Source organism: Lytechinus variegatus, chromosome 9, assembly GCF_018143015.1.
Source record: "Lytechinus variegatus isolate NC3 chromosome 9, Lvar_3.0, whole genome shotgun sequence".
Classification (NCBI taxonomy): Eukaryota; Metazoa; Echinodermata; class Echinoidea; order Temnopleuroida; family Toxopneustidae; genus Lytechinus; species Lytechinus variegatus.
The window spans coordinates 29,861,714-29,888,312 of record NC_054748.1 but is presented as its reverse complement, the minus strand read 5'-3'; the positions used below and the strand labels follow the sequence as shown (position 1 = coordinate 29,888,312).

The window sequence follows — 26,599 nt, the reverse complement described above, 5'->3', positions numbered from 1 at the left end:
TATCTAGAAATATTCTATTTCGAGGCGCGTTGTTATTATTATTATCACCCCGGCTTTAGCTCGAGCTTCCTTTCAGCGCTCATGCATTCAAGGAATTAATTGGATTGATTGGATCAATCATAATTCTTTGTAAGACGGGGTCCACTGGTCTTCATGACTATTAAAAGAGATACCGACTTTGCAGGCTCGAAAGACAGGTGGTCCTTTGACTCCTTTCAATGGCTAATGACTGGATGGTCTAAATTCCATGTTGTCTTCTACTTATTATGTACTTGTGTCTAATAAATATTTGATTTATAAACAGTTCTACACTAGTACTGTTAGACAAAATGGATATTAGACGAAATGGCCGGTATTCTGAAGTCGGGTTTAACTCAGACTCGGGTTTGAAGTTGTGGTTTAAGTATGTCGAGCCAATTGTCACATAAATCACTAATAGTAGAGATATCATACTTCAGCTCATTTGGCTCTTAAATCATTCATAATTGTCTAGGAAGTATAAAAAAAATATTGGCTTCACCATCGATGAATCAGGAAATAGCACAGTAAAGAAATATTACTTCTAACAAATTTGATACGTTTGGCTTCCCATACTTAAACCACAACTTTAAACCTGAGTTTAACTTAAAACCGACTTCAGAATACGGGCCAATGAGTATAGCCTACCTAAAAATTAGATAAACGGTAAAATGAGCTGAATAAAAAAAAATAGACCAAATGGTTTGTAGAGCAACTAGACCATGTGGGACAAGACCAAACACAAAGAAGACATTCCTGTATAGACCAACTGGCAATTTGCACACTGTATCCACCAACATTCATTGTCACGAACAGGTGGGTGTTTCGTAACGCTGTCCGTAAGTTAAAGAGCGACTGGTGAACCTCTCTGATGTGCTATTCACCAATGAAAATAATAGTTTTGGTGAACATCATGGCCACAACAAGGATCACTAGTTCTTAAAGTCAATCTTAACTTACGAACAGCTTTGTGAAACGGCCCTCACAGGTGAAACACATTTCTTTTCTCTAGGTCTAGCCACTGTAGCACGCACTGAAGGTCGAAATTGAATATTCAAAGCAATACTCAACTGAACGATGAATCTTAAATGTGGGGAAGAATAAGGACAGATCAGTAGATGTTTGAATGAGGTTTTCAATCAATTTATGTTAATCAATGGATAGCATTCGACACCAATATCTCAGGGATAAGACAAAGTAGTGACCTCACAAATATGGGCAGAAGTTGCGGCATGCTTTTATGAAATTCATGAATAATCCCTTCCCACTTACCTTTCTTGCTCTGGTAGGCACCACTAGAGGCGATGTGTTTGTAGTACTAAGACCAATCATCCCTTCCCACTCACCTTTCTTGCTCTGGTAGGCACCACTAGAGGTGATGTGTTTGTAGTACTACGACCAATCATCCCTTCCCACTTACCTTTCTTGCTCTGGTAGGTACCACTAGAGGCGATGTGTTTGTAGTACTAAGACCAATCATCCCTTCCCACTTACCTTTCTTGCTCTGGTAGGCACCACTAGAGGCGATGTGTTTGTCGTACTAAGACCAATCATCCCTTCCCACTTACCTTTCTTGCTCTGGTAGGCACCACTAGAGGTGATGTGTTTGTAGTACTGAGACCAATCATCCCTTCCCACTTACCTTTCTTGCTCTGGTAGGCACCACTAGAGGCGATGTGTTTGTAGTACTACAACCAATCATCCCTTCCCACTTACCTTTCTTGCTCTAGTAGGCACCACTAGAGGCGATGTGTTTGTAGTACTACAACCAATCATCCCTTCCCACTTACCTTTCTTGCTCTGGTAGGCACCACTAGAGGCAATGTGTTTGTAGTACTACAACCAATCATCCCTTCCCACTTACCTTTCTTGCTCTGGTAGGTACCACTAGAGGCGATGTGTTTGTAGTACTAAGACCAATCATCCCTTCCCACTTACCTTTCTTGCTCTGGTAGGCACCACTAGAGGTGATGTGTTTGTAGTACTACAACCAATAATCCCTTCCCACTTACCTTTCTTGCTCTGGTAGGCACCACTAGAGGCGATGTGTTTGTAGTACTGAGACCAATCATCCCTTCCCACTTACCTTTCTTGCTCTGGTAGGCACCACTAGAGGTGATGTGTTTGTAGTACTACAACCAATAATCCCTTCCCACTTACCTTTCTTGCTCTGGTAGGCACCACTAGAGGCGATGTGTTTGTAGTACTGAGACCAACCATCCCTTCCCACTTACCTTTCTTGCTCTGGTAGGCACCACTAGAGGTGATGTGTTTGTAGTACTGAGACCAATCATCCCTTCCCACTCACCTTTCTTGCTCTGGTAGGCACCACTAGAGGCGATGTGTTTGTAGTACTGAGACCAATCATTCCTTGCTCTATAGCTCTTAACGTGTACCATCCGGCAATACTGTAATGATTGGAACCTGTATAGGAATATTATTATGGTATGGACCAAGATAAAATTCAATGATAACAATATTTATATAATATTGGATGGCCTTGAGGTTAATACAAGGAAATATTTTGCAACGCGAGTCCTATATTTCCTTGTATTGACCGAAAAATTGGACATCCAGTATTATGATTATTATTCATACAGAGAATTTTAGCAAATAATTTTTAACTTACCCTCCCGCCCCGAGACTCTGACTCTGCTTCGGGGATTCCCCTTCTAGTCGTCCAATATTTTCAATATTGTGTCACCTCGGAAAAAAATATTAGGCGAGTTCAACAAACTTTTTAAGTGGGTCGAGTGCATCAACAAAATAACACTTGTATTTGGGCTCTAAAATTGTCTGTATGAATAATAATCTGCTTTATTACAATATAAATGTACAGTATCATATGATGTTGTATGATATTATTGTTGATCTATTAAAACCTTGTATCTTAAAATTGAAAACGTTGAGGGTAGCCCGTAAAAAGCTCTATTTTACAAATATGTCAATGGTGTCAACCTCACATCAGAAAAAAAGTGATATGCTGTTAAGTTGCATTAGAGGTGAAAATTGGGCCTATCATTCTATGGCCAACATTTAATGTGGGCTTAGAAAACGGGTCATGTTATTGATTGCTAATTACTTGTGACTTTCATACCAGCACAGGTGCCCGCTGCAGAAAGAGTTGCAATCAACTCTAAAAATCATGCGTAACTTTCTCTACCAATCAACAGCGTACATGTACATTTGGGACTTGCGGTTGATTATTTTTACTTGCGCTTTAAACGCAACTCTTTCTGCAACGGGCCCCAGGCCAGTTTGTGCTAGCCTGGTGTAAAAATTTGAACCAACGCTAACGTTTGAACAGAGAGAACTTGCTATCTACTTCAATCCAAGTAATATACTCATATCTAGAATGGTGCTACGGCTGGTGAAGAATTAAAACTAACACCAACACAAGTTAACATCAAACTTTTAAATCATCTTCTGTCCGAGTATAAGTGTCATATCCAGACTGGTACTATGGTTGGTGTAAACTTCAATCTACACCTGTAAAAGCTGAACTTAATTTCTGCTTCAGTCCAAGTACTAGTCTAATTTCAAATTTGGTTATGTTGCTTTCTGTTGCTGGTGTAAAATTTTATCAAACATCAACACCAAACAATTACATATATCACCAAATTTGATAATATCTGTAGAGATTAAAAAAAACCCTACCTTTTGCAACCACCCATCCTATACCAGCTTCCTTGGCTTTCTTTATGGCAAGATCGATGCAGAACTTCCCCACAACAGGACCTAGTAGATTATTACCGTCTACCCAAGCTGTACCCGCAAGTTCCTGCATGAAAGAGATCAAACAAATATAAGTTAAAGAGAAATGCCAGTAGTTGCAGTAAACACTGATTTCATGAGAAAGTCTGTAAAACAAGGCTTAATTGTCAGTATATCATCGAGGATCTAGATCTGGTACAGTTACATAAACTGAACTTTGTGAAATCTTGAAATCTACGCTGAAAAATGTTCACACCGAAGATCCCCAACACAGATAGGCTCACGTGGGACAATGTATAATTATTGCTTTGAATGTCGGGCCCGACGCTCTACCCGAATTTTGTGCTTATTTGCTGATTTCTCAGCAATTACACAATTTCTTCCAGAATCCTTTGGCACATACGTTTTATTTACACAAAACAGACACTTTGGTGTTCATTTCATTGGATTCTGTACGAACTCATTTTGATATCGTTACCAAAACTAGCATTTACCTTTAAGATGTCAAATCAGAGTACCAAAGTGTAATGTCATCAATATCGCATGTTTGCATTTCTCGTCCAAGGGGGCCCCAAGATTCATGTATGGCCTCATTGAGGTCATTGTATTATTTACCTGGTTCAACAAGGCCAATATTACATTGGCTATGATATTTATATACAGTATTCACAAGGTCATACACACGTATATTGGGCCGTATGGACCGATTCCCCCCAAGTTTGGGCTGTGGAGGAAAATTCATCATGCTCTACCCAAATATGGTATAAAAATGCTGAAATCAAAATAAGAAAATTGTGATGTCATCACTTCGGTAATCAATGAATGCATACTTGCATAGGTGGAAAAATATCTTGACACTCAGACAATATTTGGTCACAATTGTAAACAATAATAAAACTGGCCAATAATGATCAGGTGGCATTTCATAAAACGAATAGTCTGTGATTTTCACTGCCTGCCAACTGTTATAAGCTACTGAAATCCATGCATCTGATTTTCTATTAACATTCGTTTGTGAAATAATAATTAATTTTCATTCCTTCATTTCAAAATTTTCCTTAGTAAAACTACATTGTAACTTGTTTGTACTTTCACATCTAGCTATTTAGGAGTTCTACTTTATTGAAGACTACATGTACATGTATACCATCATTGTCTCCCAGCACTAAAATATTGTGCAAAGTCTGCTAATAGCACCAACGGATGTAAGTAAATTGATTTACCATCCCAGTTGTTTGAACGTTCATGAATATTCATAATAGAGTTCACAATGTCAAAGGAAATAGAATATATAATCTTCCTGTATGAAGAGCATGTCTGTGCACCTCAAATTGAACTTTGATATTGTTTCTTATATTGTGAATAGCAGGGATGCGAGTCAGATTTCACTTGGCCTGAAGAGAAGCCAGGACCACATTGCATAATAGAAAAAAAATCCATCATGCTAACTTTGCCATGGTATGGTAACCTACATGGAATCCTTGATTCTGATTGGCTGTTGATCTTTGTTACCATGGTAGTTACCACTGGATGGCAAAATTACCATAATAGTAACTTTTATACAACGGGGCCCTGAACCTGTTAAATCTCCATATACATGTATGTGCTATACATTAGAAATCTCAAAAAAGCTTGAAAAGGCCTGATATGGAAAACTGGCATCCCTGGAATACTAAATATGCAAATAAAAGTTAAATCCAATATTGAAGAGTACACTAGTCAGAGGTAAATCCATGACGTCGTGCTATTCACGTGGAACAGTAGAACATCCCCCCTGAATAATAGGTGTGATGCCAGTGCTATATGAAGTTGAAGTGAAACAAGATTAATTCCATTTCCTATCAAGATCAAGATTTTGGTCAGCCCAAGTGTACCCAACACATTGAAACAACCAAGAGAGGCTGGCTTTGGCTGGCCAAAGCACATCTCTCATCTGGTACTTACATGACTCTACACAGATCAAAGCTACTACATAAATTCAGGTGGTATACATGTATTATCGGTCGGTTTGGAGTCGGTTTCGTTAGTGTGACTGTCCCATCCTGGAGCGTTGTGCCCCAGTGGATCAGTCTTCGGACTTTGAAACAGAGGGTCTTTGGTTCGAATCCCAGCCATGGCGTAATTTCCTTCAGCAAGAAACTAATCCACAGTGTGCTGCACTCAACCCAGGTGAGGTAAATGGGTACCGGTAGGAATTCCTTAAAAAGCTGTGTGCGCTATGAACGCCTAGCTTAGCCGGGTAATATAGGAGCGCCTTGAGCACCTAACAAAGTGGATATGTGCGCAATATAAATACCCTATATTATTATTATTATTATTACCCTTCTCACCAAAGATAGGCAGGTCCTGGGTCCTCTTTTATGATGAAATTCTAAAGGACAAGTCCACCCCAACAAAAAGTTCATTTGAATAAAAAGAGAAAAATCAAACACTGAAAATTTGATCAAAATCGGATGTAAAATAAGAAAGTTGTGACATTTTAAAGTTTGCTTAATTTCAGAAAACAGTTATATGTACATCCTGGTCAGTATACAAATGAAGAGACTGATGATGTCATCCACTCACTATTTCTTTTGTACATGTATTTTATTGTATTTTATTACATGAAATATAAAATATTCTAATTTTCTCCTCATTGTGAAGTGAAACAACAATTAATTCCTCCCTTAACATGTGGAATTCCCATTGTTTAATACCATATGGTTCAGTCAAGTTGGTCCTTATTGTCATATCTGTAAAAAATGAAATATTATATAATTCAAACAATAAAAAACAAAAGAAATAGTGAGTGAAAAACATCATCGTCTGTCTCACTTGATCGTCACTGAGTTGTGCATATAATTATTTCGTGAAAATTCAGCAAAACTTTAAAACTTCATAACCTTATTATTTTACATCCGATTTTGATGAAATTTTCATCGTTATGCTAGTTAGATTTTTCTTTATTTATGCAAATCAACATTGTTCTGGGGTGGACTTGACCTTTAAATTAATAAATGCAAAATTTCTGTAACAAGTTTACCACCAGCCAATCAAATTGAATGATTTTCTAATAGTAAACTAATACAATTTGTCATAATTATACCAAATTATATGAAATGGACCCCTGGACCCGTCTTACAAACTTGCAATTGATCCGATCAATCACAAATATGGATGGCCAGCAACGTCAACATCTATTATGCACGTTTATTCAGAATATTTTCTATAAACTACAGTGTATATCATTCATTCATTGTTTCCTTGAAAATTCATTGTGCTTCTCTTTTAATACAAAGGACATTGTGCAATTTCATGTAGCAAAAGATATGAAACTGATGGATTTCCATAGAGTTTGTAAGATGGGGCCCAGGTCAAACTTGAAACAACTCTTGTCCCGCTTTGCCCAACAAGATCATCTTGGCCAGCATCAAAATGAGTCTGACGGGAGGGGTATTTATATGAAGTTACCTTTAATATAGTAGGCTCTCCAGTCTTTTCTGTGATACCACTCTGTATGTCTTTAACATACATTTCTGAAAATGAAAAAATAATAATATCACAACTATATTATATGAGTAGGTAATGGTGCTGAAAGCCTTTATTCTATCTTATTTAAAGAAAGTTTAATAGTTAAATGTAGAGTGTCTTTTAACACTAACCTAAACGGTTCCCCCGCTCTACTCGGTAGAGCGGGGATTCCTATTCCGGTGACCCGGGTTCGATTCCCATTTGGTGCGCTAGTGCCCTTTGGTAAGGCATTAATCCTCAGTACCAGGTCCTTCGGAGAGGACCTTAAGCCATCGGTCCTCTGGTTGCTTGCTTACAAGCATTTATGCTTTCTTAGCAACCAATCAAAAAAACATGAATCCCTCTATAGAGACACTATGCACAACCCTCATTCCCATGATTTTACCTATAATGAAATGTGAAGATTTGAAATGAAAATCTGTTCTCGAGATTCCTGCCTTAAAAGACATGGCTCTGACTTTGACAAGGTGCCTTCAACATATCATGGCCATCGGGGTATCATTTATTGTACATGTATGTAGGTTCACAAGTTCTTCACAAACAATTGGGGACCCTTTTCTTTCGGTTCCCATCAGGAGCAGTATGCCTGATTTTTGTAGATTAAAATTCACTTTATAAAAGAAGCATTTGAATGGAAAATTCAATAGTGTTATTAGTGTTCTTAGGTAGAAAATGCACTCCCATTATCTTCAAAAGGGAACACTTGGGGTATCTTACTCAGCACAAAATAAGGGTTACCGCTCGTGTGTTATAAAAGTCATGCCTACCAAACTAACGATCATCTTTGTGGCCTACTGATCAACGGGAGTGTTTCATCAACATTTTTATCTGACAAATTGTCAGACCTGACATCTTTCTCTGATGTTGATTGGCTGAGAGGTACTGTTACTACGGTAACTGTCGGATAAAATGGAACTTGTCGGATAAAACGTCCGACAAGTCCTTTCATGAAATGCTCCCCTGATCAAATGAATTGTAATGTATCAGTATCCAAATTGTTTGTCAAAATTACTGAAATGTAAGGGAACATGAATAGATCCACTTGACAACACTGCAGTATATCCATTAACTAACCTAAGCGATTCATCCCATGACTATAGTGCCCTCTGTGGTCAGCGCAGGCCAGGACTTCCGCTAGGGCTGAAGCATGATCGGTGGAAACCCCTGTGGCGACCATACACCTCTCCATGAAGGCCTGGGCCTCCGCGACCGCCACATATCCGTAATCACTGTCCGGAATTAAAAAAAACAGACAATAAAAATACATTTAATACCAGTCCTGTCGATCCTCATCCTGTAATTTGTCACAAATTTTGGGGAGTGTTTCATCAACATTTTCATCCGACAAGTTGTCAGATCTCACATCTTTCTCTGATGTTGATTGGCTGAGAGGTACTGTTACTATGGTAACTGTCGGATGAAATGGGACTTGTCGGATAAAACGTCCGACAAGTCCTTTCAAGAAACGCCCCCCTGGTTTCTAAAGGATAATGATAACTTGGAAAACATGTTGCAAGGGCTGAAGGTGAATTGCCCCCGAAATGCTCAAAACAGTCCTGGAAAATGGAAAAAAAAACAGTCTCCATTCACTGTTAAAGCTTACACGCATGTTGCAGATTGATGCAGTCAAGTGCTATAAACTGAAAATCCTTGCATTCAGAATGACTAAGAGAAAATTAGGTATTGAAATCACTGACGAATCTCGACATGAAATATTCCCCTTTTGGTGCTAAAATTTTACACATGGTTCAGTAACCTTTCTGTGCTCCTATCACATATTAAACCCAGCGCATATTACACAATGAACTGCAATTCGATTAATTGCAATTGATATGAACTTTTTATTCAAAGTTTCCAACCCATGAAATCTTCATGATCAAAGTTATGTATTTACTGAAATTTACTGAGCCTAGAATGTATTAATAAACTCAAATTCTTTTCCAAATAATAACAAGGCCTACATGTACATCATTATCACCTTGGACTCGAATCCAATTTTGACTTTCCTCTAACTACAAGTCTTGCAGCAAAGCAGCTTGTTGATTTTCCCTAGGATCATGCCAAGCTAAAAAAAAATATTTTGACTGCTTTGATCTTTCATATATAATTTCATGAAAAACACATTTTTTTTTCAAATACTGTCAGCATGTGTAGTGTTCGCCGGGCTTTAAAGCTTACATTGTAAATCCTTGTGATAATATGGTGGAGAGGCCAGAGTGAAGGTTTATCATGATTATTTTCATAAGATCATCTCCAACAAGCCATTTTATACTGTGCTTTTTCATGATCCTTCTACTAAATCATTAATATATTACCTTGTTTGATTGTATCAAATGGATGGAGAAATTGAAATGCAATGAAATTTAAACAGAAGTCAATCAGGCAAATCATGATCAAGAGATACCACATTTCATGCTTATATTATCAACACTTTTGAATAAAAGTGTCAATTTTTAAGTTTTCTCTAGCATACATGTAGTTCTTATACTTACTGTTCAAAATACCACGCAGGGAATGATTTTCCACCGGGGGGCCACTTCCATTCACAAGTGGATACCATGCACGAGCATGGGGTCTCGAAAAGCACCCTAAACACGTAATTTCCATATTCTGAAAATGCACCCCTTAACAAGTATTGGCGTGTGAAACCCTACCCTTAACAAGTATTGAAAACAAAACGATACTCTTGGCAAATATTCCCCGAAATGAACCCCAAAACAAGTACAGGAATGTTTTATTGTTACGGGTCCTTCGGTCGTCGGCTTTACCTTATTTGGTTTAGTACGATCCCACCTTCTACACCTCGCGCAAAACGGACTCTAATCACAAAGTTTTGGGGCAAAATGGACATCCTTTAATAAAACATTTTAATTTTGTTTTATCATCCCTGCAAATTCGACCCTAAACACGTAATTTTCCTAGCGAAATAGATACCCTTTTTCATTATTTTTGTGTTTTTGACACCCTATACGTAACGTGCCCTATCGTAAAAAGGACATCCTTTTTACGTGTTTTTTGGTCGCGCATGGTATCCACTCGTCAATGTAAGTGCCCCCCGGGATTTTCCTGGTAATAGTGGTATCACATTGCAATTTGCTCCACATTTTTTAAAGACTGCTACGCATACAGTCTTTTGTATTTTTACAACGACTGTATGTTACTTACTTTAGAGCTTTTCTCTTTAATATGACCAATGACCAATAATGCTATTCAAATTTGTAAAGCAAAATTATTCCCTGCTATCCCTTTATACTGTATACAGGGTAAAACACAATTATGTGCACTCTACAGTGTGGCATGCTGTTCAAAGAGAAAATGATCTACTTTTCAACACAGTCATGAACCTTGAACAGACCTTGGCACTATCAAGTACATGAAGACCAGAGCCCATGTAGAGCTTAAAGGTCAAGTCCACCTCAGAAAAAATGTTGATTTGAATCGATAAAGAAAAATCAGACAAGCAAAATGCTGAAGATTTCATCAAAATCGGATGTAAAATAAGAAAGTTATGACATTTCAAAGTTTCGCTTATTTTAAACAAAATAGTTATATGAACGAGCCAGTTACATCCAAATGAGAGAGTCGATGATGTCACTCACTCACTATTTCTTTCGTTTTTTATTGTTTGAATTATACAATATTTCAATTTTTACGAATTTGACGATTAGGACCTCCTTGCCTGAAGCACAAAATGTTAAAATAATGGATTTCCATGTGTTCAGGGAGGAATGAAACTTCATTTCACATGACAATGACGAGAAAATAAAATTATTTCATATTTTAAACAATAAAAAACAAAAGAAATAGTGAGTGAATGACATCATCGACTCTCTCATCTGGATGTACATTGTAACTGGCTCGTCCATATAACTGTTTTTGTGAAATGAAGCAAAATTTTGAAATGCCATAACTTTCTCATTTTACATCCGATTTTGATGAAATTTTCAGTGTTATGCTTGTTGAATTTTTCACTTTTTATTCAAATCAAGTTTTTGTTGGGGTGGACTTGTCCTTTAATAGCAATTGATCATGCACTGATTTCTACGATTGATGGCATTGATTATTGTGTATGATCAATTGTAAAAATCAGGACTATGATCAATTGCTAAGTTTGATGTTACAGGGGCCCTGCTATATAAAGCAAACATGCTTTCATTCTGAGGCTACGTATATTTTATCTAAAACTGACCCACTTTTATAGAGCAAACCAGAGTATCAATTTTTTGTTGTTGCTTTTCTTTTTTCATGCACTTTCATCACTAAAATATGTTGACACTTGTACACGTATCTTTCACCGAGAAATGGAAATAGCACTTTGTCTTTGGCTCTCATCAATGACATGAAATAAGCAATAAAAAATTACACATCGAGACATGCATTCCTTCAGCTACTCTACAGATGCAGAAAACAGCCTATAAAGCCCCCCCCCTGGGAGGGGGGGAGAGTGGAGACCAGTCAAATATATTGCTGTACTCACGTGTGACCAAAAAAATGCGTTTAAAGGGGTGGTTTTTTTTCAGTTTTGGATGTGGGCCACGCGTGCACTCGTTAAGGGTATCAAAAACACTGATTTTCAAACAAAGGGGTAGTTTTGAAAGACTGGTCAATGGTTTACATGTATAATCGCATGGTCAAACGTACTTACATGTAGGGTAGGCCTACATGTAGATGTTTTTTTTCCAAAGCTTTTTTTAAGACTACATGTAGCCAAACGTGTTTAGGATACAGTTTTATGGGGGTTTTTCCCCCAAGCTTTTTTCTCTGGCAACAACCCGTTAGGAGCAAAAATGTGTAAATAAAGCCTGCGAAAAACTTGTTTATTTTACACACACAGAAAAACTCTTTTAGGGGGTGTTTGGAAATAATTTGGCCACGCATGTGTACAGCAAGACATTTGACTGCCCCCCACCCTGGGATAAAGCCAGGCACAAAATTCACTGTGTACCAATATTGAGATTGCTGAAAATAGTTCCAATAAAACACTGTCAGATAAATACATGTATGTTCTTAAAGGGGAAGTTTACCCTGACACAAACTTTATTGTAAAAATAGCAGAAAAAATGATAAAAAATATTGCCGAAGGTTTGAGAAAAATTCATCAAATAATTTAAAAGTTATTAGAATTTCAATTATTTGATTTGTGACGTCATATGCGAGCAGCATTCCTACACAGCAAATGGTAAAAATCAATGAAATGTCATCTTCTCAGAAAATTGATAATTGGTTTTCGCTGTACCTTTTGTATATCGATAGACAAATCATTTCACACCCGATCATGAATAGAAACAAAAATTTAAGTCATCAGGAACCATGCAAAATTTGAAATTCATGCATTTTATATTACAATGTACATAACACATGGGTCAGCTGCTCGTTTATGACGTCAGAAATGCAAAACTTTGAACTCTAATAACTTTTTACTCTTTGACAGATTTTCCTCAGACCTTCACTAATATTTTTTACTATTTTTTCTGCTAATATTGCAACAAAGTTTTCTTCAGGGTGAACTTCCCCTTTAACTCTACATGTTGTGTCTAGCACTGGTATAAACTGTGAATGTAAAAAAACATGTGCAGTTGATAGATTATCAATCATACCTGATACCATACATATATTTTCAATTCATGTTACATAATTCAACAGGTGTACATGTAACAGTGCTAAAAGTGGAAAGAAAAACTCAACTACACGTAATAGTGCAGTAATGAGATGGATTATCAATCTGTATTTAACTCACCAGGTGTGCATATTTAAATGTAGGCTATACAGTGCTAATAAAAGTGGAAAGAAAAACTCAATGACATACATGATAGTGCACTAATGAGATGAATACATGGATATGACATCACATTTTTGACAGTCACAAGGATGGAATATTGATTTGATTTTATTGATTTTCTCTTAAAAAATAGAATTAAAACAAAAAATTTGGGGGGAATATTACATAGATCTCTCTCCACAATTTTCAGAAATGAATAAATTCATATTTCTGAAAATTTGAAATATTCAAATTTGAATACTTCTCTAAACTAACTATGAGGAATTACTAATAAAAAAAAACTCTTTCATAAAACTCCTAAAAATAACAAAAAATGGAAAACAACATCTAAATTTTAGGAGAGCAAATGAATGCACAGTCATATCAATTAAATCTACTCACAGCCAATCAAGGCTATAAGTATTTTATTTTGAATGGTAGGCCTATACCAGTACAATTGGAGTCGGTTTCAGAACAAACAAGCAACTATATTTTTATCAGCATGAACCCTTAGACACACGTGTACAGTAATTACAACAACAAAAATCAAGTAAAAACACACCTGCATGAAACCAGATGGATAACTAATAGTGCAGGGAATAATTTTCCTGGTATCGCATCCCAATTTGCTTACATAACTTTTGAAAGACTGCTATGCATTTAAGTCTTTTGTATATTCATATTTTTACATACTGTAGGACTGTACTTCCATTACTTTACTTGAGAGCTTTTCTCTTATGACCAAAAATGCTTTTCAAATTTGTAAAGCAAAATTATTCCCTGCTAATGATAATATTGATCCAAGCAGGTGTACATGTAATAATGTATTTAAAACAATAAGAAAATGATGAATGGCTGCCGCCCTAACAAGTACTGTGCACAGTAAGTGATCCACAGCAAATGATGTCAACTGCATGACAAATGATAAACATTGCAAAATCATACCAAATTGCCTTGCACATAAACCTACTTCATTTTACAACCACATGAACACAAAAAATATCAGTTTGTTATTCCCTTTTCTAAGACTTTTCTAAAGCTTTTCAAGCATCACAAAAGGTTAATAATTAAAAAGAAGTGCAGATTTTGTTGCTTTTTTATAATGGACTGTACAGTGCATGAAATTTCTATTTAAATTGCATTTTAAGGTGACACTCCAGGCTCAAGATATTTAGAAATAAATAGAGTAAAATTCACACAGGAAAATGACGGAAATTTCATCAAAATCGGATAAAAAAGTTATTGAATAAAGATTGGCATTAATCCGGTGAAACAATTCTACATGTAGGCTGTCTTTATGAATATTCATTAGGTAGTCTTTACATGATGTCACATCCCGACTTTCTTTCATATGTTATTCAATTCAATTATTTTATTTTCCACTTTCAATTTCATTTTACAATTATGATACAATTGACAGTCATAGTGACATATAATTATATTTGAATTACATACAAAAATTGATAACATTATAAAATTACAACAGACAATTATCAAATCGAAATATAAATAATTAAAAGGGAGGGAGGGCCAACTGAAATCTTAATTGTTTCATTTTTTCATGAATGTGTAAATGATGTGTCTCCATAATGATGAAATAAGTTGCAGCAATAATCAGTTGTCAATCCAACTGTTTTCAGTTTTGGTTTCTGGTAGAAAATTTATGAATAAACCTTATTTCATATACATGTATATAAAATACAAAAGAACAAGTGGAAATATGACATCATCAGTCCACCTTATGAATATTCATGAAGACATGCAAGGAACTGTTTCACCGGAATAATGCAAATATTTAAAATGTAATAACTTCATTATTTGTCATCTGATTTTGATCAAATTTTCAGCATTTTGCTCTGTGAAGTTTACTCTATTTTTATATTGGGATATTAAATATCTTCAGCCTGGAGCATCCCTTTAACATGGGAATGGGGTACTCATGAAATAACCATTTGTTTTGATGAAATTTATTTTTGGTTGTACAGTATACTTGATTAGTTAACCCACTCAGAAAGACAAAAATTATGAAAATTAGTTTATAAAATTATATTAGTTTATCAATGAATATGCGAATGACATAAAGGAAATATAACATGTACATGTATTTACCCAGGGAAGCCACTTCAGTTCTGAAAACTGTTCTCCCAGCGCGCCCTGCCCCTGCTATTACTATTACCCCCGCTTTAGCTGGGCTGCCTGTGCGCTCAAGCATTATAATACATGTAGCTGCTATCAGTACTAAATATTGATGTGGAACTAAGCAGGGACTAAAGGCCTGGTCACACCGCCCGAGCGTTGTTGGACCGGTCGTGGAGCGGTAGGGAGAGAGGGTCGAATTTCGCTCACAAAATAGGGGAAAAAATCCAAAAAAAAAATCCAAAACAATCAAAATCGGTCCCTCCACGACCGCTCCAACAACGTTCGGGCGGTGTGACCAGGCCTTAAGAGCTTGGCTACACTTGAAATACATGTACATGTATGTGTGAACATGAGCATTCATGAACAAAAGACATGGCTGGAGGAGTGAATCTGGTATGTTGAAAGAATGATAAAAGGTGATGGAGGAAAAGATGGAAATTTGATCAACAACAAAGGAGAGAGGATGGTATCAAGAATAGTGACAAATCTAATAGATGGCATTATTAGAAGTTCTCTGTTCATACTACAGCTCTGCAATACATCCACAGGCATACAAATCTAATAGATAGCATTATAAAACTAATACAGAACCCTGTTCACACTACAGCTCTACAATGCATAGGCAAATAAATTGGTCTAGATATAATTGAGTCATGGTCTTCGCTTGGTAGGTAGGTCATAGGACTTGCAATAGAACCTGGTAACAAACAACAAACTTTCATACGTACCGCAACAAGTTTTGATCCAAATTCCAAATCTTACACTGTAAGTTTAGGCTATTAAAGGGCTGTGATCACCCTGATGAAAAGTTTGTGGTAAAAATGCCAGAAAATAAAAGACTGCTGAAGGTTTCCACAGAGAAGAAGACCACTGAAAGACCTTTGAAAGACCATGAATTTTGGTTGATCTTTCAGAGGTCTCTCAATGAACCTACATGTACAATGGTCTTTGAGGTCTCACACGAGTCCTGACAAATCTTTCAGTGGTCTTCGTGGTCTTCATGGGCTCCAAAACTTTGAAACGTTTCAAAACAGTCTTACAACAGTCTTACAGGAAAATGGTCTTTCAGCAGTCTTTCAATGAACTTTCAAAGGTCTTCATAGTCTTTCAATGATCTTTCATCAGTCTCTCAAGATTTTTGCAGAGATTAATGCAAGACTCATGAGAGATCATTGAAAGACCATTGAAAGACCAGGCAAAGTCCATGGAAAGAATTCTGAAAGATCACTTGTTGCATAAAAGATCTCTGAAAGACCATTGAAAGATCTCTAGAGGACTAGTCTAAGACCGGTAAGACAAGAAATATCCATCAGTCTTTCAGAGTTCTTTGTGGGGTCTTTCTGAGCCATTCCACAGAGATGACAAATTTCAGAAATTTTGAAGACCGCTGTATTAAAGACCTCACCACATTAAGTCTTACAGTGGTCTTTCAATGGTCTCCATTCTGTGGAATGGGGGCTATTGTGACGTCTTAATACTGTACGAGCAGCTTCCCCATATATGTTTGATTTTGCCATTTTGTATTTTAATTTGTGTCCTTCATTCACAAAACACTCAGATACCCTGAGAAAACCAAGTTTTTCATTTATACAGTGCAGTACCAGCAAAATGGAGAAAATGTTATTTAACTTTCAGTTTATACACCACTTAAAGCACTTCAACATCCAATCAAACTTACATTGCCTCCTGCGATAAATGAGGCGATCGTGAGAACCTTCTGCTTACTTGTAAGCAATCCTTAAAGGTTCTACAAGTGCTACGCAGTAGCACTGCAGGGAAAGCTGGTGAAAATGCCATGACAAGGGAGATCTAAATTAGTCCTGTAAAAAAAAAGATTAACAAGGAAAAGCATAATCATCATGAAATGTGGTTTGCAACTAGACCTAGATCTCGAGGTCCAAAAATATCTTTTCTCTTAAATAACAGGACTGACTGACATTCATATATCACGAACCAAAAACACTGATTTGTGCTCTCTTAGTCTCAACATCAATATTACCTCAATTTTCAATTTAGCCCTACGCTAGATCTATTAAACTAGATTGTTGGACAGAACTCTCTACTATCAGATCAATATTTCATCTTCATTCATGTGAAAATGCTGATTTCTTTTCTCTCTCTCTCATGCCACATCACGTGGAAAAGATCTGTCTTTGAATGACGACTTGATGGATGGAAATCTCCCGACTCCCCAGACCAGGGGCCTGTTGCATGAAAGGGTCTTTCGTAGAACCGTTCTACAGACATGTAAGACCGAGATATCGCTCAACTCTTTCACAAAGTTGATTTGGGCGATACGAAGAATGGCCCTTTGAAAGACACCTCCAGACATGTCCTGCATACATGTAGGCATGATCTTCTTTGCACACAGTCCACCACTGTCGGCATTGAGAGAAAATGCGTTTACGGCGAGCCAACCTGACACTTTTTCACATTTTTTTTGTCATTCAATTGCACGCTGATTCAGCTTATGTGGGATATAGCACCAAGTTATTTCTTTGTTTGGGGGCTAACATTACTTTCAGGTAGTCTTAATGGCAAGTAAGATGACCCAAAACTGATGTCAATTCAACTTCTGCAAGGTAATCTAGGTCCAAACAATTATTTTTACGTTTCCCTTTAATTTTTCTTCCATTTTTCTCCCACCCCTTTTCCATCTTTTTTTTTTTTACCAAAGTTGAAATATTGAAATGGTTAACCTTTCTGACTGGCATGCTTTATCGTGTCAAAGAAAAGAAAAGGTAAAAACAACATGTGTTTATAAAGTTCAGCAAAAAGAAAATAAAAATAACAAAATCATCATCAGTGTATGGAAGAAGGCAAGCCTGTCGAGACTTCCGGTCGTTCCTTCTGATAGTACTTGTCCAAACTTGACTATTTTAAATGTCTTGTAAATTTACTAAACACGCTAAATCATTCTTTTTCTTTGCTTTCTTGTGAACGTTGGAGAGGTATTATGAAACTGTTAAACATTTCTAAACGAATAGGAATATGATAACAATGAAGTAGGCCTATAAAAATATTACCAAAAAATACTAGACCTATTTGGAAAACATTAGTGATGTCTTTTATGAATTCTACTAAGTAAATTGTGTGCTAGCTAATATATCCACAAATCCACCTCAAATTGTACTGTACAATTATTTTTTTCCCTCTACGTGTGATGTATATGAGTATTATTTCCATTGTGTTTGCTCATTCTTATTTTCATGACATATAAGTAGACCTCTGTAGGCTTTCCATGGGTTAATTATTAGGAGCATCAAAAAAAAATACTCAAATATGATTCGAACAGTTAATTGAGCTAATAAACAGCTTCATCTTGCCCTTCACTTTTTTTTGTTGATTAGTGTGTTAAGGTGACGAATGAAAATAAGTAACTGTGGTAACATTAAAGACTAAATAAATAATACCCGACGAATAAAATAAATAAATTCGCTTTTTCACACACTGCCTTTCATATCTTCCTTAAGTTTTAAGACTCATAGTTATAGTCAGACACGTTGATTTTGTTTACTCCATTCAAACCCTATCTTTACAAGGTTATGATATAATCTTGGTCGCTACATTAAAGGTCAAGTCTACCTCGGAAAATGTTGATTTGAATCAATAGAGAAAAATCAGACAAGCACAATGCTGTAAATTTCATCAAAATCGGATGTAAAATAAGAAAGTTATGACAAAGTTTTGCTTATTTTTAACAAAATAGTTATATGAACGAGCCAGTTACATCCAAATGAGAGAGTCGATGATGTCACTCACTATTTCTTTTGTTTTTTATTGTTTTAATTATACAATATTTCAATTTTTACGAATTTGATGATTAGGAGTAGGACCTCCTAGTCCTTGCCTGAGGCTGAAGCACAAAATGTTAAAATAATGGAATTCCACGTATTCCAGGAGGAATGAAACTTCATTTCACATGACAATGACGAGAAAATCAAAATATGTCATATTTCATATAATAAAATACAAAAGAAATAGTGAGTGAATGATGTCATCAGTTCCCTCATTTGCATACCGACCGAGATGTGCATATAAACTGTTTTGTGAAATGAAGCGAAACTTTAAAATGTCATAACTTTCTTATTTTACATCCGATTTTGATGAAATTTTCAGTGTTATGCTTGTTGAATTTTTCAGTTTTTATTCAACTCAAGTTTTTGTTGGGGTAGACTTGCCCTTTAAATGCTAACAAAAGTTTAATACTACTACTAGCTACTACTAGTCAGTCTAGTGCGACGCTTAGTAAAATGTTTAGTTCTGATTCGACGACTGAAGTTTGGCAAGCACCGACCGACCGCGACCCGCCCCCTCTCTGCGCTGCGCCAAGGTCAAGGTCAAGGACCTCGTCCGAGTCCTCGTCGAGCTGCATTTGGCGTTTGTAAGAAACAAGAATATCAAATCGTTTGCTGCTTCATCAAGAGCTTTACCAAATAAATCATTTTATGTGCAACTAATGTAAGCTTCAATGTCATTGCCAGGTATTAAATAAAGCACTTACCTTTCTCTTTCTGTCATTTCTTCCGTTCAATCAAGCACGTAGCCTCACTCAGCTCCCTCTCTAGCTAGAGTTCTTCGCAAATGAGACCACAGAGGGTAGTGTATGGAGCGCGAAGTGTTTGTAGATTCTGTTCGAAAAAAAAATATGCAATTTCGCAAACCGATTTTTTTTTGTTAAAAAATGTTTTTATAAAATAAGTAGGTAGTGATCCATTTTGTTACAGAATCGAATCGATGAATTCATTTACAACTTGCATCGCTGTACTAGTAAAAGAAAATTGTGCTCGGGCCCCGGGGCGCCCCCCCCCCCTCATAATTCACCAATAAAATTAATTGACCCCATAACTAAACACATATTGCAATAATGACACAATTATGGGTTTGAATAAATGTTGGGATAATTTCTCTCTAGAGACATTATTACATAGTAAACTGCAAAATCTAAGAAAGCTAGTTGTAACACTCGCATATTCTTTTGTTGTGAAAACATACCCAGCGAGAATAATTTGGCCTGTTTAAGAAGTTCAGTGAAAGAGTCCCTAAACAGTGGGCCTCTATATTGATTGTTGATTTGTTTTAACCTCAATAGCTTAGTAGTTTTATACCAAAGGCCGTCAAATCCACATTTAGTATTTTTATCCAGGAATATTTTTTAATTGACCACTTTTCCTTCAATAGGCATAAGGCCTATAAGGCAAAAGTCTGCATGTTTTTTATTACTCTATTTATATTTTCAAGATATTTTTAATGATATAAATTTCCAAAGATTTAGCTGCTTTCAGCTTTAAATCTCATGGCCGCCTGCACCTTTCCCCCCGGAGCCGTGAATTATACTAAGGGTAAAAGAAAGAGATACACTCACACACTTAAGTTTGAGTTGATAGGCATCAAACTGATCAGCGAGTGGCTTGTATTTCCATCATGATACTTTTTTTAAATGCAGCTTCTCTCTGATTTTCCACACGCTAAACCGAGTTTATTGTGTGTGTGGAGGGAGGAGGTATATCTTTCCCTTATGCAGTTATGTGTCTATTAAAGGTCCAGTCCATCCCAGAAAAATGAAGATTTGAATAAATAGAGAAAAATGAAAGTAGCATAACGCTGAAAATTTCATCAAAATCGGATGTAAGATAAGAAAGTTATGACATTTTAAAGTTTCACTTATTTTTCACAAAACAGTGATGCACACCTCAGTGACATACAAATGAGCCAGTCGATGATGTCCCTCTCTCACTAAGTTTATTTAGTTTTTTATTGTTTCAATTATACAATATTTCATCTTTTACAACTTGACTGAACTATATAGTATTAAACTATGCCAATTCCACACGTTCAGGGCCCGAGGAATTAGTCTTTGTTTCACTTGACAATGGGGAGAAAATTAGAACATTTCATTTCACATAATAAAATACAAAAGAAATAGTGAGTGGATGACGTCATCAGTCTCCTCATTTGCATACCGACCAGGATGTGCATATAACTATTTTGTGAAATTAAGCGAAACTTTAAAATGTCATAACTTTCTTATTTTACATCAGTGTTATGTTTGTTGGATTTTTAATAATAATAATAATAATAATATCCAAGTCCTTTGGAAGCGCATAGAGACGTTATTTATAATGTGTTATGCGTTATACAAGAACTGTCTATTATTATTTATTATTATTATTATATAGGATATTTATATATTGCGTACATATCCATCTTGTTAGGTGCTCAAGGCGCTCCTATAAGCTAGGCGTTCATAGCGCACACAGCCTTTTTAAGGAATTATTTCCTACCGGTACCCATTTACCTCACCTGGGTTGAGTGAAGCACATTGTGAATCAGTTTCTTGCTGAAGGAAATTACGCCGTGGCAGGGATTCGAACCCACTACCCCACTGTTTCAAAGTCCGAAGACCAATCCACTGGGCCACAGCGCTCCGCTTTTTTATTCAAATCAACTTTTATTGTGGTGGACTTGTCCTTTTACAATCTTTTTATCTTCTTAACAGTATAAAAACCTCAAAGTTGAATATCGATTTATATGCCATGTGATTATAACCATATCCACCTCTATGCCGGGGTCAATGCGATGTACTAACAGGTTGGGTGGTTCACTTGTCAGATTTTACAGTTAATCGACAATATGAAAAGCATCAATTTAAACTTAAAGGGGTACTCCGGGTTATATACATTGGCGGCGGAAGCCAATAAATTTAGGGGGTGTCCACCTGATATTTTGGGATGGACACATGTAAAAAATGTGACAAGCGCCCCAAAAATTTTTGACAAGCAAAAAAAAAAAAAAAAAAAAAAAAAAAAAGGTCATCAACCTAAATTTTAGGGGGACAACACACGTTTCAGGGGGGGCCACACGTGAATTTAGGGGGGACGCAGGAAAAAAAATTGACAAGCAAAAAAAAAAAAAAGGTTATCAACAAAAAATTTAGGGGGGGGACACATCCCCCCCGTCCCCCCGCTTCCGCCGCCTATGGTTATATATGATTTATTTAAATAAACAGAGTTAAATTCACCAAGCAAAATTCAGTCAAATCCGATAACAAATCAAAGTTGTTGAATTTTAACTGATTTAGCAATGTTTTTTTTTAAACAGTAATATGCACATCAGAATTTCTTGAGTAAAATGGGCACTGCTTTTTAGTGCTTCAAAAAGTGGGGTCACTTTGCCCCCCCCCCCCCCCAGCCTCAAGGATCGCCGCCCCTGCAAGTGGCGATATATGCATACAATTTCTCCAAAATAAAAGCAAACCTAGAACTTATTCCTTTTTCCGATATTGAAGAAATTTTCAGTTTTGTGTTTGTCTGCTTTGCCTTGATCTGTTCTGATCATATTATTTACAGCCTGGATTACCCCCTTTAAAGTTATCTAAAGGGTGCGAATCCAAACTTGTCTAAATTTTTGTGAATTTTCGGAGGAAGAAATTGTTACTGATACATACAGCTTTGGGAGTTGGAGAGATTTTTTATTCTTTTTTGCTTGTAAGTACATTTAATAATAATGAGCAACGACGCGTCGTAACGATTGGTGTTCCATACATGAAATTCTGATACGCGTGACCTCTTCGTCAGTTTTGCACCAATTTTGGTTCGTATTTTTAATTGATCCTGTTGTTTACAATTTGTGTATTCGATCCATTTAATTTAACTTGATATAGTGTATATGTTGTCTGTAAAAAAGTGATGAGATATTACATATTTGTTGATTTATTGGTTGATGTGTTCATTTTGTTGCGCCTAAGGCGGCAGGCCTACCTTCTGGATCAGGATTGTCATGCTGCCTGGTCCCACACGTTGATGTTGATGTAGGGACACTAATTTTAAGTAGGGAGTTCGCTGAAAATGAAATGCACTCACACTGCACTAGACAGCTGGCAGCCGTCTGTTTCGAGGAGTTTTTTACATTAAAAAAAAATTCTCCTCGTACACAGACGGCTCGCTATCGTGTAGACAGCTGGCAGCCGTCTGTTTCGAGGAGTTTTTTAACATTTTATTTTTTTTATTTCTCTTTGTACACACAGACGGCTCGCTATCATGCAACCACCATTAGGGGACTTGCAATGCAAAATCCCCCCGTCGGGGCTCTTCAATTTTTGTCTTTAATGAATAAAAATTTTGAAAGTTAACACAACCAAAATGCAAATTAATATTCCCTCTTGGCATTAATTGCCAAAAAACGGAGAAAAATCAAGTTAAAAGGAACAAAAACAGTGACTTGTTGTTTTAGCTTATACGCCGCATGTCATTCAGTAGTGAATATTTGCGCCAGCATAATTTGTGGTAATTTTATTTATAACTTTTTTGTACTAGAATCAATTTAGTAAAAGGAAGGTACAGCACTGCATTATTCGCACAATTTTGGGAGAATCACAACAGACTGTCATCACAAATCACTTAACCACTTTAGATGTGTTTTCTGGCCAAGCCCGGATCGGTACATTGATCAGGTTTCTCAGCTACTGCATGATGCGCATGCGTAGCCTTACATGTAGGCCCCCCCCCCCATGCCAGTCAACGCTGTGTGATGTCTGTTGACGAAATGATCTCCATCCGAGCATCAAAATTCAAAGTTAGTACAAATGGTTAGATTCGAGACAAATGTTCCGAGTCTTGTGCAGTTATCGTGCATTGGGTTAATTTTCACATCTTATATTTTGTTCAATAAATCAAATATTTACAAATTGATAAGATCATACAAAACACATATATGTAATGCATTCATATCAACACGTACCGGTATATAATTATTTTTTTCCCAACATGGGTTTACAAGAGTCATCAAACATAAGATTCATACATGAATGGAACTAAATACAACATTCAATTATTCAATTAACAATGTGTTAAAACGACTCGAATATACTATTTGAATCTTTGGGTCCTTCCTACGAAGGATACCAAAGCTTTTTGATGCAAGTACTCTGCTGAATTGAGAATTCTCTTTATATCCAATTCACTTTTATTTATTTCAAGTAAGAGCTTTTCCCTTTCTTGTGAGTATTCGGGACATTTTGTGAGATAGTGGAGAGTTGTTTCCGGCACAGCACAGAATGAACTTAACCCGTTTCATGGTTGTTGACAAGCCGTCTATTCTCGTTAAAATTAACATCGTTCATTCGGAGAAAGTGTAAAATAGATGTGCTATATCTCTGGTTTAGAACACATTTGAAAGTTTTCGAAACTGATTTTTGAATGTCCTTCAAAGGGGATAATGTTTCATCCCATTTTTTGCCATATTTGTGTAAAGTACGTTTTAAGAATGCAGTTTGATTCATGCTTACTAATTTTGTTATTTACATCAATTGGCTGTGCCGTAAACCTTGTTTGGCTGCGATATCCACCACCTCATTGTTCCTGATATCACAATGACCTGGGATCCATTCAAAATACACTGTAATACTTCATTATACAATTGTACATACATTATCAGAATTTCATTCACAAAGTTAGTTTCTTTTTTAGTTTTGATTGCCTCTGGTGCGCTGAGTGAATCACAAAACACTACCGCTCCTGTATAAAGACCGGGTAATTGGTTCAACCAATTTAATGCTAGTATAATCGCTCCGAGCTCTGATCTATAAGACGATGTATTATCTTGGAGTCTCATTGAAGGTACAAATATATTTGTAATAGGGTACGTGAAATGCTGCTGAGCTGCTTTTCCTATTTCAGGAGACTTCGAACCAGCATTGAAGATTTGTAAGAAGTTAGACCACTTCTTGTGTATTAATTCAAGACATGTTTGTTTCTGGAATGTTAAATTGTCAGTTTTCGATATATAATCGGATATCTCCATGGATATTATCGGTGACCGATAATGCCAATAAGGTATAAAAGTATACGAGTACATATCCTCAATTTCATATTGGAGAGGCTCGGGTAATTTCGATATTCTTTCCCCGAAAGGCTTCCTTGTGTTCTTGTTAGAGTAAAACTGAAACTGCCAACAGTCTTGAAGATCATGTTTCAATGGATGATTTGGTATACTTTCTATGCGTTTCTTGAGTCTTTGCTCAGCATTTCACGTCGTATATCTAGGGGCATTTCTTCAAGTTCTACTTGAAGAGCTTTAAGGGAAGTGCCCCTTTTTGCTCCTGCGCATATGGCGAGTGCCTGATATTGGCAGGAGTTAAAAATATTTTTAACATTTGTGGTTGCAGAGTCATAAGCCTCACATGAATAATCCATGAGTGACCGAATAATTGCCCGGTATACGTGAAATAGTTCTCCTACATTACCACAGAAATTGGCATAAGATAAGCATTTCAAAATGTTAATTCTCTTTTTTCATCTTTGGACTACTCATGTATGTGGGGTCTCCATGTTATCCTAGAGTCGAAAATAGTACCAAGATATTTGTACTCCTTCCTTGGCGTTAGGTTGTCCCCCAAATATATCTCGAGATGTGGATCATATCGAGGGGAATGAGAGAAAAATACGGGAACCATTTTCTCATAAGAAATCATCATTACCCATTACCTCTGCTGTTGCGCAACCTCACTTCCTGTTTTATCCGAACTTATAGTACATAAACATATGGCCATTGAGTCCCCGGTACATGGTGGTGAGTGAAGCCAACGGAGTTCAGCTGAACAACCAATTTGACAGAGACTGAAGCTTTTGTTCTACTCATGTAGGTGAAATATGCCATCTTTTGAGGTGGGGGGGGGGTTCGTGTCCCCCTAAATTTGAGGTGGGGGGACGTTCCCCCCAAAAAAAAAAATTCTGTTGATAACCCCCTTTTTTTGCTTGTCAAAATGTTGGTGGTCCCTACCTGAAATTTCGGTTGATAACCTGTGTTTTTTTTGCTTTAATATTAATTTTGTTTCCTGTGTCCCCCCCCCCATTCAGATGGACCATGATCTGGTATCCCCCCTAAAATTTGTGTGATCTGTTAGAAAATATATCAATTGTTAATGCAAAATTGAGTTATATGATGTTTTAAGCATTTTCTGTCATTTTAGAGATAAGTATGGTAAAGGTGTTTTTTTTGGTGCGTTTTTGCAAATTTGTTCCATGTATTGCTCTGAAATTGAACTGCAGATCAGAAGTCCTACGGTGCGAAATTGTTTTTGTACACAACACTAGCAATATGCGTGTCTGGTAATACAATGTGTGCCTATACAGCAAATATTTAAAGGTAGGAATTGAATCTTTTCTTCTCTCTGTCCTTTGCTTTGAGTAAACATTTTTAATCAGGTTAATACGGGAAAGTAAAAATGAGTCTTGCCATTCAGATGTAAATTTTTAATTAATCTGTTAGAATTTTTTTTACAAAATTTTGCAACAAATGCATGTAATTTCAGTATCAATTTATTATTTAATTTGTATCGTGATATAAGTGTATTTATGATGTAGAATTTGTGTAAATTGGATTGTTCCTTGTTTGATATTGATTGTATTTTTATGTAAATGATTGTAAAGGGTAATGCAATTCGGCTTTTTCAGCCGCTAT

The 26,599-nt window shown here is 36.4% G+C and overlaps 1 protein-coding gene across 3 annotated transcripts in view; it reads right to left on the bottom strand.

The window, feature by feature from the left end:
• LOC121421694 (uncharacterized oxidoreductase YjmC-like) overlaps positions 1–19,725 on the bottom strand; it is a 30,512-nt gene extending 10,787 nt beyond the window's left edge. Inside the window, exons 1-7 of one of the 3 annotated variants that reach the window (XM_041616482.1) lie at positions 19,644–19,723; positions 16,818–16,959; positions 8,317–8,471; positions 7,183–7,247; positions 3,676–3,799; positions 2,380–2,442; positions 2,031–2,083 (exon numbers count right to left, since the gene is read on the bottom strand). In XM_041616482.1, the coding sequence (XP_041472416.1) occupies positions 2,031–2,083; positions 2,380–2,442; positions 3,676–3,799; positions 7,183–7,247; positions 8,317–8,471; positions 16,818–16,936 (579 nt within the window). In that variant the 5' untranslated portion in view covers positions 16,937–16,959; positions 19,644–19,723. Of the gene's footprint in view, positions 1–2,030; positions 2,084–2,326; positions 2,443–3,675; positions 3,800–7,182; positions 7,248–8,316; positions 8,472–16,817; positions 16,960–19,643 lie in introns of all 3 variants that reach the window. The other 2 variants (XM_041616481.1, XM_041616483.1) reach the window with 2 other exon arrangements.
• Positions 19,726–26,599: the final 6,874 nt, after the last annotated feature.